The sequence below is a fragment of the Zootermopsis nevadensis genome, unplaced genomic scaffold (assembly GCF_977971745.1).
Source record: "Zootermopsis nevadensis isolate Lab colony 2312 unplaced genomic scaffold, Znev_1.0 Znev_ptg000028l, whole genome shotgun sequence".
NCBI classification, from domain to species: Eukaryota; Metazoa; Arthropoda; class Insecta; order Blattodea; family Termopsidae; genus Zootermopsis; species Zootermopsis nevadensis.
The window spans coordinates 8,900,290-8,914,014 of NW_028259160.1; the positions used below are offsets into that span (position 1 = coordinate 8,900,290).

A 13,725-nucleotide genomic window follows, 5' to 3' on the forward strand; every position below is an offset into this window, starting at 1 on the left:
CCTAGTCCATTGCACTGCATGTTTACAGGATAAACTTCTACATGAAATGTTCCTGATGTGATGTGTAGTACACTAGTGTGTGGCAAGTACATTATGAATACCGTAATTTTGCCATCAGAATCATACATTGTTCAGAAAATATGTTATTTTTAAATGTGTGTTTCAAAGTAATAGGATGTGTGAAATGCAAATTTTGTTAACTGATTTGATATTGTATTAAAGTAACAATGAAATTCTTTCCCAAGACAGTAAGGTCTCAAAATAAATTAAGTACATTGTAAATTAAATCAACACAAAATGAAATTAGTGATTATAACATCTGACAACAAAACTGAAATGAGATAAAGTATGAAATGAAGGGAAGAATACATTCAGGCAATGTTTTCATGTGCATTCTTTTTGTGAAGTGAGCTTGGGTGGGGCATACATCCATGTGCGTGCTTCATCTCATGCTACTGTGATTTCAATGAAATTTAGTACTGGAATCTGCACTGAAAGTTGTTAGGCATCCTTTAAGTCCATATTAATTTAACACAACTCATACTTAATGGTCACATGAAATTTAATTTAATGAAGTAAAAGTAATTTCTGATTGCAATGTTTTTTATGGTAACATTTATTTCTTAGCTTTGCAATATATTTGTGCATCAAGGCCAATAGATCATGAAAAACCGCAAAAAAATATATTTAGTAAATGTATAATTCACTCAAAGTACATGTTAGTATCTCGTCATCAGAAGACAGGCGGGCAAAATTATCTTAGGGTGGCTAATAAATCCTTTGAAAGGGTTACAAAGTTCAAATATTTGGGAACAACAATAACAAATCAAAATGATACTTGTGAGGAAGTTAGGAGGAGACTAAATTCCGGAAATGCTTGCTACTTCTCAGTCCAAAATATTTTGTCTTCCCGTCTGATTTCTAAGAACCTGAAAATTAAAGTGTACAAAACAATAATCTTGCCTGTTGTTTTGTATGGGTGCGAAACATGGTCTCTCACTCAGAGGGAGGAACACAGATTGCAGGTGTTTGAGAATCGGGTGTTGAGGAGGATATTTGGGCCTAAGAGGGAAGACGATGGGGCGTGGAGAAAACTGCACAATGACGAGCTTAAAAATCTGTACTGCTCCCCCAGTATTGTGAGGGTGATTAAGTCGAGAAGAGTGAGATGGGCGGGACATGTAGCGCGCATGGATGGGACAAGAGGTGTGCACCGGGTACTGGTTGGGAAACCTGAAGGGAAGAGACCGCTGGGGAGACCTAGACGTAGATGGGAGGATAATCTCAGGCGGGATCTATGGGAGATAGGAGTTGAAGGAAACTGGATTTTGTTGGCCCAGGACAGGGTCCGGTGGAGGACTTTGGTTAATTCGGTGATGAACCTTCGGGTTCGGTAAGCCATCTAGTTAGTTAGTTAGTTATAATTCACTCAAATTATTAAGGGCAGAAACAGTCCTGTGTTGATGCACACCCTCACACAGTGGGTAACATTTGGCATTTCCTGTGTGCTGATGGCGACCTGGCTTTTAGGATTCGATTCTTGGTAATTGTAAGTATTTCTAACGAAGAAGTAATGACACTATTTCTTTTAGGAAGATTTGAAGGTAAGTGACGGATTGTTTTATATCACTTTTGCAGTGACTACTGAAACCTATTTGATGTGTCATATGATGCTTTGTAGATGGCACTGCACACGATCTGTACGAAATTCATAGATACGTAATGTTGGTATTGTGGTGTCGGAAGTCGATTTTAATCGAATATTCACATGTGAGAAAATTTCGGGGTTTAGTCGTTTTAATTCCAGGAAATGTGTAGTTTGTAATAAATGTGTCAGATATTATAGTTTTATGAAAACTAAAAGCAATAACGATGGTGTTGAAGGGAATAGTATCGCTGGTGATTTTGGGTAGTATGTATTAATAATATAAACTTTGGTAGACTTGTGCTTTTGACGTTTCAAATGGGACATAACCTTTACTGTCTACCCTTCTTATTTTAACAGCCGTGAATAAAACCACTAGCTGATCTATGTGACAACCTCTCAAGTTTTAAATCACTCGCTCAAAAGTACAATGTTTCATTAAGAGGGTGTTAGTTCTCTCAATATAGGTAGTAAATGCAGACGATTCAAGCCACGCTAATAAAATACCTGCATTTAATGCCAATATATTCCCACATAAGGAGAAAACTGCATAATGATGAGCTTAAAAATCTGTACTCCCCCAATATTGTCAGGGTGATTAAGTCGAGAAGAATGAGATGGGCGGGGTATGTAGCGCGCAAGGATGGGACAAGAGGTGTGCACCGGGTATTGGTTGGGAAGCCTGAGGGGAAGAGACCGCTGGGGAGACCTAGACGTAGATGGGAGGATAATGTCAGGCAGGATCTATGGGAGATAGGAGTTGAAGGAGACTGGATTTTGTTGGCCCAGGTGGAGGGCTTTGGTTAATTCAGTGATGAACCTTCGGGTTTGGTAAGCCATCTAGTTAGTTAGATATATTCCCACATAAGTGCCCCTGCGTATTTAGTTTTGAGGACACCCTGGAATGCTCACATTTATGGCCAGGGATCTGAATGGAATCAGAACATTGTTTCCTGCTTAAAAAAATATTGTTGTAGAAAGCATCTGGTATCGGCAAAGATACCAATTCAGTGTGCGCACACACACACACAAAGCTATATATATATATATATATATATATATATATATATATATATATATATATATATATATTGTTTTGTAGTTCCATAAGAGAAATTATATTTGTGTTCATATATGTTTTTCTGATCATCAAACTGTCTCCAACCACTTCACCTGCGTTTGAATAGGTTGTACTGTTTTTTTCTATTACAGATATGTGATAATGAATAATGTAATTACATCAAAACACTGTGCAAACAAAAGAGACTTGTGTGGTGATTATGTTCTGGGCTGTGATGCTGTATAGACTTACAGGTGGTTACCAACATTTCTGAGAAACATACTGCCCCAGTCTTCAGGACTTAAGTGGAGACAGTATGTTTCTTCACAGTCTTGATATCTACCAATGAGTCTATGATCTTTATTTTAGGTGTTGTGGCTGTGGCAGATTCTGCTCGTGTCCTGGAATTAAGTGACAGGTACATATATTAACTCTTAACCTTCCAGGAAACTGATTCAGTTCTCATGAAACATAGTGGGTTCATTAGTTGTACCCTTTAATGGTTAACACTCCTGTTTTATATTCAGGAGGTTCTGTGTTTGATTTTTGATCCAGGGACAAGTTATCTTCACAGATTTTTCATGTTTTTCTCAGTTCCCCAAGGTAGGAATAGTACCAAACAGTAGGTTAGAACCTTTATCATGCAAAATCTTACTACTGTTTTTACAGTATACATGTATGTATATAAAACACTTTTGTAATCTCTTGTCACTTGTCACAGTATAACCTTGTAGCTAATAAAGTTAATTAAATAAAGCAGTGAAAAGAGAATGATGATTGCTTTATTCTTACAACATTAAATGTTATGTAGTGTTAAATGAGATTGAAAGATTAATGTAAATGTTGAATAGGTAAGAATTTGGAAGGAGGCCTGCTTGAAGGTATTATTCCAGCCTTTCCTTGTAGACACAAATGAAAGCTGTGGAAACCTTTGTCATGATAGTCCACAGATCAGTTGATGTTTAAACTGGGTGTCCTTTAGAATGTCTATTGTGACATCACTACATCAACCTTCTTTATATGATGATCATAAAATTGATGATTTTATAAATGGCCATTTATTTCGTTTATACCTTATGTATTGTTTTCTTTTGTTTACAGATTTCTTGATATTAGGAAAGATGGGCATTGGCTTATCATGGTATGTATCTGAAGAACCTAACATTGTGCAGTTTTTTAATGATTATGTTATTTGTTTGCGATGAGACATAGTTTCACAGTCTGTTAACCTTTCAGAAAAAATGAGCAACAAGAGATAATTTGTTTCAACCTGGATTTCTGGCAGGTTTATAATAAACAAAACATTGAAGGGACTAATATGTTAATTTTATTACAAGGTAGTCTTTTATTAATGAGACTTAACTCTGTTTTTAACCTACTTTCCATATTTTGTAAGGATAATTGAATTTGTGGCATCATGATGTCTGCATGTGTGTGTTCCTAATAAGTTTCATGTGAATAAATTAGTTTTTCTACAACTAGGCTGTGAACTTTATGCCACTGAATGCCATCCTTTCATTGTACTTTTTAACTTCCCACATTTATAAACATTATTGTGATGAATAAATTAATTTCTAAGGTAGGAGTGACAGAAGTGCTGTTTATGTAGTCCTAAAAGTTTGTGTGGTGATCGAGTTTTGAAAAAAAGAATCAAATTTTTTTGAGGTAATATTTTGTAGAATGTAAAATAACATGGTTTCCATACAAAATGTTTATTTAGCATCTTGTTTGAAACTGGTAACTAATTAAATATTGCTTTACAGGCAATAAAGGTACCTATAAATCTCATAAGAAGCCTGTGTTTATCATAAAGTGAAAGTTTGAATTTTTGTTTGACATATGAAAGTAGTGGAAATATTTTATACAAATAGAAGTTGTGTTTAAAATTAGGTCAATGAATTGTGTTTTTATTAACTTATAACTTATGTTAACCTCTTTATGTACGTGGAAGGACTGTATCTATGTTTCCTTTTCCACAGTTTTATGCTCCATGGTGTGCCCACTGCAAACGCCTGGAACCAGTATGGTCTCATGTGGCACAGGCCCTACACAATACCAATATTCGTGTGGGTCGCATTGATTGCACCAGATTCACTGGCATGGCTACAGAGTTTGGAGTATCGAGTTTCCCAGTGATCTTGTTGTGAGTTGCTAAGGCTTTTGTGAGGCTATAAGGCTTATGACAACACATGAAGTACTGACCACTAGAGTTCTTGTGGTTTTAAAATATAACCAGTTGGATCAGGTGATGAGACTCTTCAGACCACTTACTGGTCTGTCATTAATGCTTTCCATGCTGATATTTTTAAAGAAAAATTATGATTAATTTTGTTCATTTATAGTGATTCAGTTTTGATTATCATAAAGCTACAGATATTTGCTTTATAATTTCTAAAGACAAAAAGAAACATCAAAATTTTGGCTAGGAGGCCTGAAGAGAAGAGACTGCTTTAAATAACTAGATGTAGATTGGAAGATGATATTAAAATGTATCATTAATGATACAAGCTGTTATCTGTGTTTTATAATTTTAGGGGTGGTTTCTTCATTTTATCTCCTATGGATAAAATTATTCCACTTAGATTTATACCTTGACCTATACTATTACTTTAGTTTGGAGATGGGTATTAGCTCTGTTAACTGGGTCTAACAGAGCAAGGTTTTAATTTTCATTATTAATTTATGTTATAAAATGTTAACAGTTTGAACGGGGACTTTCAGTACACATTCAAAGGAGACAGGACAAAGGAAGAAATAGTGAACTTTGCCTTGCGGGTGTCTGGACCGCCAGTGAATCAGATCACTCGATCAGAGAGCTTGGAGAATCTGAAGGCATCCAATCGATTATTTTTTGTGTATGTTGGTGACCATGAAGGTCCATTGTGGGTAAGCAGATGCATATATTAAAATATTTAAAAATAATTAGGAGATTTAGAATTTACTATTCAAGGAAAAGCCTGTGTTCCAGAGTTAATTGCTAAAGTTGAATAGCCATTTTTAATTTTGTCAGTGTTGGTCTTCTGGGTTGTAACACAATGTGGTAGATACCAACATTTTGTAGGAATATACAGCTTTTAAGGCTGAAGATGGGGGCAGTATGTTCCTATGAAACATTGATGTACAAGTCCACATGGAATAACAACTTGAAAGACCAACACTGATGTCTTCACTGCTGTGAGAATCTTATATCTGATTTCTCATTGTTTGTTATTGTTCACAGCATAAGTGTCCATTTAAGTTTCAGTGCCTTAATGTTTTGTAAAAGAAATATTTTTCCAGTCATGTGACATCTCAAATTGGTGACGCTGTTGTTCGTGTTCTAACTGATACCTGATGAATCAATTTTTGCTGTTTGTTAATGTCTGCAAATCTCATTATCCTTCTGCATTCCAGGAGACTTATTCTTATGTAGCTGAAAGATTTCAACCTCATGGATTTTTCTATTCTGTGTCACCAGGAATTGCAAGAAAGCATGTCACAGTAACATCATTTCCCTCTGTGTTTGTGTACAAAGAGAAATTGCATTATTTCTTTGCAGGTTAGTAAAATGCCCAACATATTGTGGATGTGTTTAAATGAAACTGCATGCCAGTTAATTTTCTTATTAATATTTTGTTTATAATTGTGCCTTTTATAGTATTTATTAATCACTTATGTGGAGGAAATTATTATGAATGTCAGTTAGAGGCCAATTTCTAAGGAGTAACTGCTCATGTTTGGTGATACTGACCTTCAAAGTATTCTCTGCCCTGTATACTAAATGGCTGCATCATGACAGTTTGTGTCTCTCCAAACATTTTTCATCTTCAGAACTCTTTAATGTACTATGATGAAATTTGATATTGGGAGTTTATTCTAAATCGGTATAGAAATTTCATTTTATTTCTTACTGACGAACTGTGACAATTACTTCATGATATCGTGGATCTTTTTATGTGGTTGTCTGTTGCACCTTATTTACTTAATTTTTGATTTTCTTTGGAGTTGATGACCAGGGTTAGATTCCCAGCAGGGGCAGAACCTTTTTTTCTTGGCCATTGTGTCTGGATTGGCTGACGCCCAATTGTACCTGTTGGTTTCTAGTGTTTCGTTCCTTTCAGAAGTGTTTTGTGAACAGCAAACATACAGTAGAATCCTTGTTTAAGTTTCTTCTGTATAACTAATGAAGTAACCATGTAAACCAGAGACCTTCCTGAGAAGCTACTAATCACTCAGCTAGACAAGAAATTTCTTGCATTCTGTAGAACCCAAAGGTTCACTATAGTGTTCGCAATGGCCTGTTGTGGGGGGAAAAGTGGGTTAAACAGGAGGCTTGTCCTGAGTATATGAAATTGCTGTGGTGTTGTGACCTGTAACTATGTATCAGAGTGGTTGAATTCTATTACTCCCCAAAGAAATGTTAAATTGAAATTTCACTGTCATTTATGTTTACAACAGAACCACTTAATAATGAATTGGGGCTGGAGTACTTGAATGCTTCCATGTTTGACTGGGTAAATGTTGAGAGATTTGCGACATTCCCAAAGGTAACAAGAGGGAACATCAATGAGTTATTGCAGACCAAAAAATACCTTGTTTTGGCTGTTGTAGAAGAGAACAAACTACAGGAGATTCCCACTGAAATGCTAGTGTAAGTACATAAAACTGAAAAATGTGTTTAAATTAGTATTCAAGCAGTTGTACAAGTTCCTGCAGTTATATTTGTGTTAGTAGCTAACTTACTGAGTTGTTAACAATTAAACAACTATCAAACAACTAACTATTTTATTCAGCACCATTTAATATAAAAGCTCCTGTTGGATGTGACCCATGTTTCCATTCCTGTGATCTATTTCCCTAAACGCTCATATTAACATTATCAACACTTCTCAGTTTACCCAAGATATTTCTTGATCAAAATTCTGTAATTCTGTCATGTTAATAATATAGCAACTTAGGAATGGAAAGGGTTAACATGAAAAGTACTGCAGTGAAGTAATTTGCAATTAAATTTCATTGTATAAAATGTTTTAATCTGTTTCATTGTCTGAAGAAAAGATTATATTTTTGTAAAGTAAGTCAGTGTGGAAAGGACTGAACTTTCAACTGTCACATGGAATGTTTTTCTGCATGTGGCATGTAAATTCTGTATATTAAATTTTAATGTATTTTTAACAAAGTAAATTGTTGCTTGAGGCTTGCAGATTTTATTATTCATGTTTTCATTTCAGGTTTCGAGATATGATTCAGTCTGTCATTATAAAGAACAGAGAAAAGTTTCACAAGTGAGTATTTTGGATTTGTGTATGAGGCAGATGTGTAAACAAAGGAAAATATTAAATTATTAAAAATTGGAAGTACTTTCAACAGTACAAGTATAAAGACACTAATAAACACTGTGATAAAGCCTTGATTATGCTTCCAGTGCCACTGTCTGTTAGCCATTTGGCAGTAAAGGAGTTCCAAATTCTGTTTAAATTACAGTTGTGTTTGTATACTTATAATATGGCTGTGTAAACTTGTGAATGTTAAGAATATGTGAAGAAAAAATTTCAAATAAGGTTTAGAGCATGAACACAGAAGGAAAAAAATGAGAGGGAGACTAAAATTAAGATGGGAATATGTTAGAAAAAAATGTACACAGAAGGATAGGAAAATAAGAAAAATGATGATCTGTGGAAAGAATGAAATAAATGGACAGGCTTTGTTGTCAGATAACCCACATAAAGTGTAAAAGTCGTAGGAAGAAGAATAGGTGAGTAAAAAACCCCATGTAAATGTGGAAAAATTTATACTTTGATTGATTCTTAAACTTTTGCCATAGAAATCTAGCACATTCCCTGTAACATATAAACATATGATTTAACTGTAGAACTCTTAAAAGATGTTCCCATTGTGTGGTGTGTTGACAGACATTTCCAGTTTGGCTGGGTGGGGAGCCCAGAGCTGGCCAACTCCATTGCAATGTCAGTGGTACCACTTCCATATTTGCTAGTGGTAAACTCAACAACCTATCATCACCACATCCCAGAGGATGACCCTAGTCAGCTGACAGCAGAGGCAGTGACCATCTTCCTGGAGCAGGTTCACAACCAGTCAGCTCCAGTGAGTCATGCTGCATTGCTCAAGTCAGACATATGTAAGGTTGATGGCACTCGAACAGTGTTCCCAAACTTTTCTGATTCACAACATGTTTTACAAATACCAGTACCCAATCTGTCTTACCTGTACAATAGTCTTATTATTACTAGTACATAGTGATGCCAGTGACGTAAGAGTTATTAAGTCATTGACATTCATGTGGGCGGGGTGTTTGGTTCCTGTGTGACTGGGTATTTCCCATGCTGTCCCTTACACAAGAATGTGTGTAGGTCTTCATGTAGAATAACCATTGTTGTTTTCTGGTGCTAATACCATTCTAATCCTCTTTGCTGCTTAGGACAAGTTGTGAAGAGATTATGTCAGTCTACCAGGCCTAGAGAATTGTATATTCTAATTTTCCTGACATTGCACATTAAGCTTGTGTTTTCCCCTCCTAGAGATATGGTGGCAATACACTGCCTGTAAGGCTTTACCGCACTTACTTCAAGGCCCGCACATCGCTTGCTGAGATGTGGTATGGGAACCCTGTGCTGACAGCTGTTCTTTTTGGGCTACCACTTGGCTTCCTCAGTCTGATCTGCTATTCTATTTGTTGTGCAGATATCATGGATGCTAATGATGAAGAAGGTACTCAAGTCCATATTCACTTGCCTAATTACAGATTCCAGCATTAAGGTTCATGTTTAGTCTCATATCAGGGAAAGAGAAATTGGAACAGCATCTGACAATACATAAGGGAATGTTATATGGATATTACACTGTACTTTGATTTGGGAATAATTATGCTTAAAATGTTCATGAAAAGTTTTCCTATGAAGCTGACATTGTCACATTGGGCTTTTTCTGGGTATTAAAAAAATCTGTGAATGTTAATAAGATTTTGTAACAAATTTTTGCATGTAGTTATTCTGAAGTGGTTACAAATTCATCTAAATATAGAATCTTATGCACTTAGGCCAAAAGAGTTTTAAGGTGTTCTGTATTTTTGGAAATGTTATAGCACACAGCACAATTTTGCACTTGCACATTGTTATTTATATTTTTATTTTAGTTTATTTATTACTTTTAGGAAATACTGTTAATAATACATAAACATAATGAATCAGTACTACAAAACAATCCTTATCTCTCTGTATGATTGTTTGGCAAAATACAAAGTGCACACCAAAATTTCATGGAAAGAATTTGTGTACAAACTTGTGACAATTTCATCCATATTTAACACTCGCAATCACAATATTAAAGTCTGTGTCAGGATTTGTATTTTATGTCCTAAGGATACAGATGGCTGCCAGTCAGTTGGACTGAAAAATCTCCCAAACACTCTTATTATCTGTTGGCTACATTTCAAACTATTACTTTAAAGGTCGAGGTCTGGAAAGTTAATGCATTCAGTTAGACTCATGGAATCATTTCTTGCTATAAGTTATTTGACTCATGGTGAAGGGAAAGTGTTGCCAAACATTTCTGTGAGAGAAGTCTTGTTTGCGTAAAACACATGAGCAAAGTATATGACTAGATAAAAACATTACTGGGCCATATCTTAATTTTATAAAATTTCACCTTGAAAGATTAGGCCTACATACTTATCTTTTTGTGTTTCAGATGTGATACATGAAAAGAAGGAATAAGGTGTCTGCAATATGACAGTATTAGTTATACTACAAAAGCAGAAATATCAGGTATCATCATAATCCACTTCAGTTTCAATGTATGGCTTGTAGCATGCTTACATATTGTTTGCGATGGTTTATTTAACATTTTGTCAGTTCTTAATGTTGTATTCATTCATAAGAATTATTGTGAATTGGGAAGGATGTGGAAAGAAGTGGTCACAGCCTCTTTAGGGTACTAGCCCAACATATGCTTGGGCAAACTGAGTATAATCCAGAGAAACCTCATTGAGAATAGTGTGTCTGTGGACTCGGATAAATACCAAGGACCTTTGAAACATAAACAGGTGCCAGCAAGTACACAGTGATTGATGTTCTTACTTAACTTTAAGTGGATTATTATTGTTAAGGTATTTGTATTCTTTTGTCATGAATAATACTTGAATAAGTATTTAAAGATTAAGTTCTTGTGATATCTCAGAATGTTACATCTTTAGAATTTTAATTATTTTTGTCTTCATATCTTTCTGAACAATTTGGATGATCAAATTTAGTGGGATGAGATGGGCGGGGCATGTAATGTGTGGAAGAGATTACAAATGTATTCATAATTTTAGTCAAAAACCAGAAGGAAAGAGATCACATAGAATATCTAGGTGTACAAACCGAGTACGTCATCCTTCAGATGTTGACAGTTACTGAGTTGGTGAAGAAGTTCCCTGTAATGAAATCTGAAGAATCATTGCTGTGTTCACAATTTTACTGTCCCCTGATCTAATAAAATCTGGTCACATCTTTACATCCCATTTTGTAAGATCCATTTCCATATCATCCTCATATTTTCTCATGGATCTTCTGTGTGGTTTCTTTCCTTGAGGTTTTTCAGTCAAAATGTTATATACAATTCCTGGATCTCCTACATTTGAGAATAAATTGAATTGCTTGGAGGTGAGAGAGTTATGTTGCTGCTTAGTAACAGAATTCTGTTTTCCTTTGCAGATTATACAGGCCAGGCTATTCCACACATCAGGTTCAGCTGATATTGTCACCAGCTGGATAGTGGTGTGTCGTGCCTAACAAGACAATACTGTCAACAGGTTGGCAATTAATTTAATTACATATATATTGTAGTTACTATTGCTATTAGGGCATAATGTACAGTAATTTAAATGTGGAACTGCAGTCTTCTTTCTTAAAAAATAATATTTTAAGTGGTCTAGAAGAAAGGAAATTGTGTCTTCGTACATTGAACACTAGATATGTTTTCCAAGAAAACAAGTTAGCGCCATTTTGAAACTATATATACCTTTATGAAAATCTGTAAAGTGAGTATTGGGTGTCAGTTGCATATTTAGGACAAATTTTCCTACAGGTGGAGTTAATTTATAACAACAGTGATGTCTACACAAATCATGATATTGAAAAACAGTTTTATGATCAGCATGGTTAAAAGCGTAATTGAATGTACTGTTAAATATCGTGTAAAATACACGAAATTATCATACTTGGCATTTCAAAAAGACAGAAGAAATAAATACAGACAAATTTCTATTTAATGTTTCTCTGGAAGATGTGGAATATAATTGGCCTGGAATCAAACAAATTGAATACTAAATGAGAAGAAACCTTAAATCAAGGAGTTTTTAATGGAGATTCTACTGTAACTGTAGACAGCATGCCAGTGTGATTAAGAGGTATTCATAAATGAAGTGTCAGTTGTGGGCTAGGGTAGCTGTAGAATATAACTCATTTTCCAGCACTCTTGCCATCACTATTCTGAACCCAGCTGTTAGGGCTGACCCAGGCTCCTGAAGCTAAGGTAGTTTGAATATGGTAGCTGTCTACTTATCTCCATATGCTGTCTTGAATGTTTGAAGCTTTTTCTTAAAGCCTCCTATATATTTATTTATGGACTGATGCTTAGGCACAAAGAACTGTTTAATAATATGAAGTTGAAAACACATTGTTGTTATGTGTCTGTCTTTGGGTTATTGGTCACAATCATGAGATTTCTTAACAATAGTACATAAAATAACTCAGCAAACTATGCAAATTGTAAATGTGAATTGGGCTGCTTAGAACAAATTAAATTTACACACAACTGTCCACAACTGATGTGGCTTGTTGCCCAAGAGGATTTTATAGAGTTCATTTACGATGAAAGCTTCTAAGTAAAGGAGAAGTTTGTCCCGCTACATGCCATACAGGTTCTTGGGGTGAGTGGAGGTATAGCTCCTCTCTTTCTTGACCTCTTCTAGTCTTATAAAATTAAATTTACATTCCAAATAGTACAAATATCAGACATTTAAAGCTTCAGTCTAAATGTTTTTTCCACAAATGGCAGGTGAATATTCTACAGTTACAAGCTTCTTTAATGCATTTGTTTTATATATATGTTATCACTGTGGGATCTAAATAGGGTGAAATTCCTAAAAAAATAAGTTGAGAAGAACAGAGACATGAATGAAGCCATAGAAACTTGTTTTTCTCAACTGTAATAATTACTTTTTCAGGACTGCAAATACTGAAAATTGAAAATAAAGGGACACACACACACACACACACACACATATATATATATATATATATATATATATATATATATGGCAGGTTCCTTTTTAACTAATTGGATCAGTTTATAGGAGTATGTAATACCTTTTTATAAATAATTTCTGTTTACTTTGTGTAAAAACAAGTAGGAATTGTTATATGAGGATTTATCACAACTTTGAATGTTCCATGTATTTATTTTGTAATTTATTCTCTCCTGTGAATGTCTTGTGCATGTGCAACAATGTAGTATGACTGGACTGTTGACAGTACATTTGAGTGCAGACATCATGAACCCTCTAGGCCATAAGTACATGATGTACTGTGAATTTTCTGATGAGTTAACTGCAGGATGTCAGAATAGTTGCCAATTGAATTCACTTGTGTCCAGTGTAAAGCAGATTGGGTTGACCTGTCATAACACCTTTGAAACAAAATGGCAGATCAATTTTGGTACTGCCAAGTCCAATGTTACAAGGCTATGCTAGTGTTTATTAACCTACTGAAGCCAAAGCTCATCTATATATTGTTTAAAAAACCTGACTCTACTGCAAAGAAAAAACACTGCACCATAATTACAAAGGTCATATAGTTGATTATGTTTAAGGAAATAATTGCTGTTTATTCTGAGAATCATATGAAATGCATAAATACACTCTGTGGACAAAGTGCAGAGTTATTGATTGTTAAAGCAGGAGGTACATATTTACATAAGAAACTTTTTGTTCATAAACAAAAAGTGTTGTAAATAAAATAGTTTGCATCATTGTGCCATA

At 34.9% G+C, this 13,725-nt stretch overlaps 1 protein-coding gene across 1 annotated transcript; it reads left to right on the forward strand.

The window, feature by feature from the left end:
- The first annotated feature begins 1,719 nt into the window (after positions 1-1,719).
- Tmx3 (Thioredoxin-related transmembrane protein 3) lies at positions 1,720-13,725 on the forward strand. The gene is made up of 12 exons (XM_022069210.2): positions 1,720-1,912; positions 3,075-3,123; positions 3,807-3,846; positions 4,685-4,848; positions 5,408-5,591; positions 6,099-6,243; positions 7,143-7,335; positions 7,916-7,969; positions 8,597-8,789; positions 9,224-9,413; positions 10,392-10,468; positions 11,399-13,725. Exons 1-11 carry the CDS (start codon positions 1,873-1,875, stop codon positions 10,415-10,417), a joined length of 1,278 nt encoding a protein of 425 aa, XP_021924902.1. The 5' UTR covers positions 1,720-1,872; the 3' UTR covers positions 10,418-10,468; positions 11,399-13,725.

Bases quoted from the DNA above. Each gene is read 5' to 3' on its own strand.
- Tmx3 (XM_022069210.2), top strand. From the start codon at position 1,873: ATGGTGTTGAAGGGAATAGTATCGCTGGTGATTTTGGGTA. The intron at 7,970-8,596 runs GTGAGTATTTTG...GTGTGTTGACAG, and splicing joins AACAGAGAAAAGTTTCACAA to ACATTTCCAGTTTGGCTGGG. The intron at 8,790-9,223 runs GTGAGTCATGCT...TTCCCCTCCTAG, and splicing joins TTCACAACCAGTCAGCTCCA to AGATATGGTGGCAATACACT.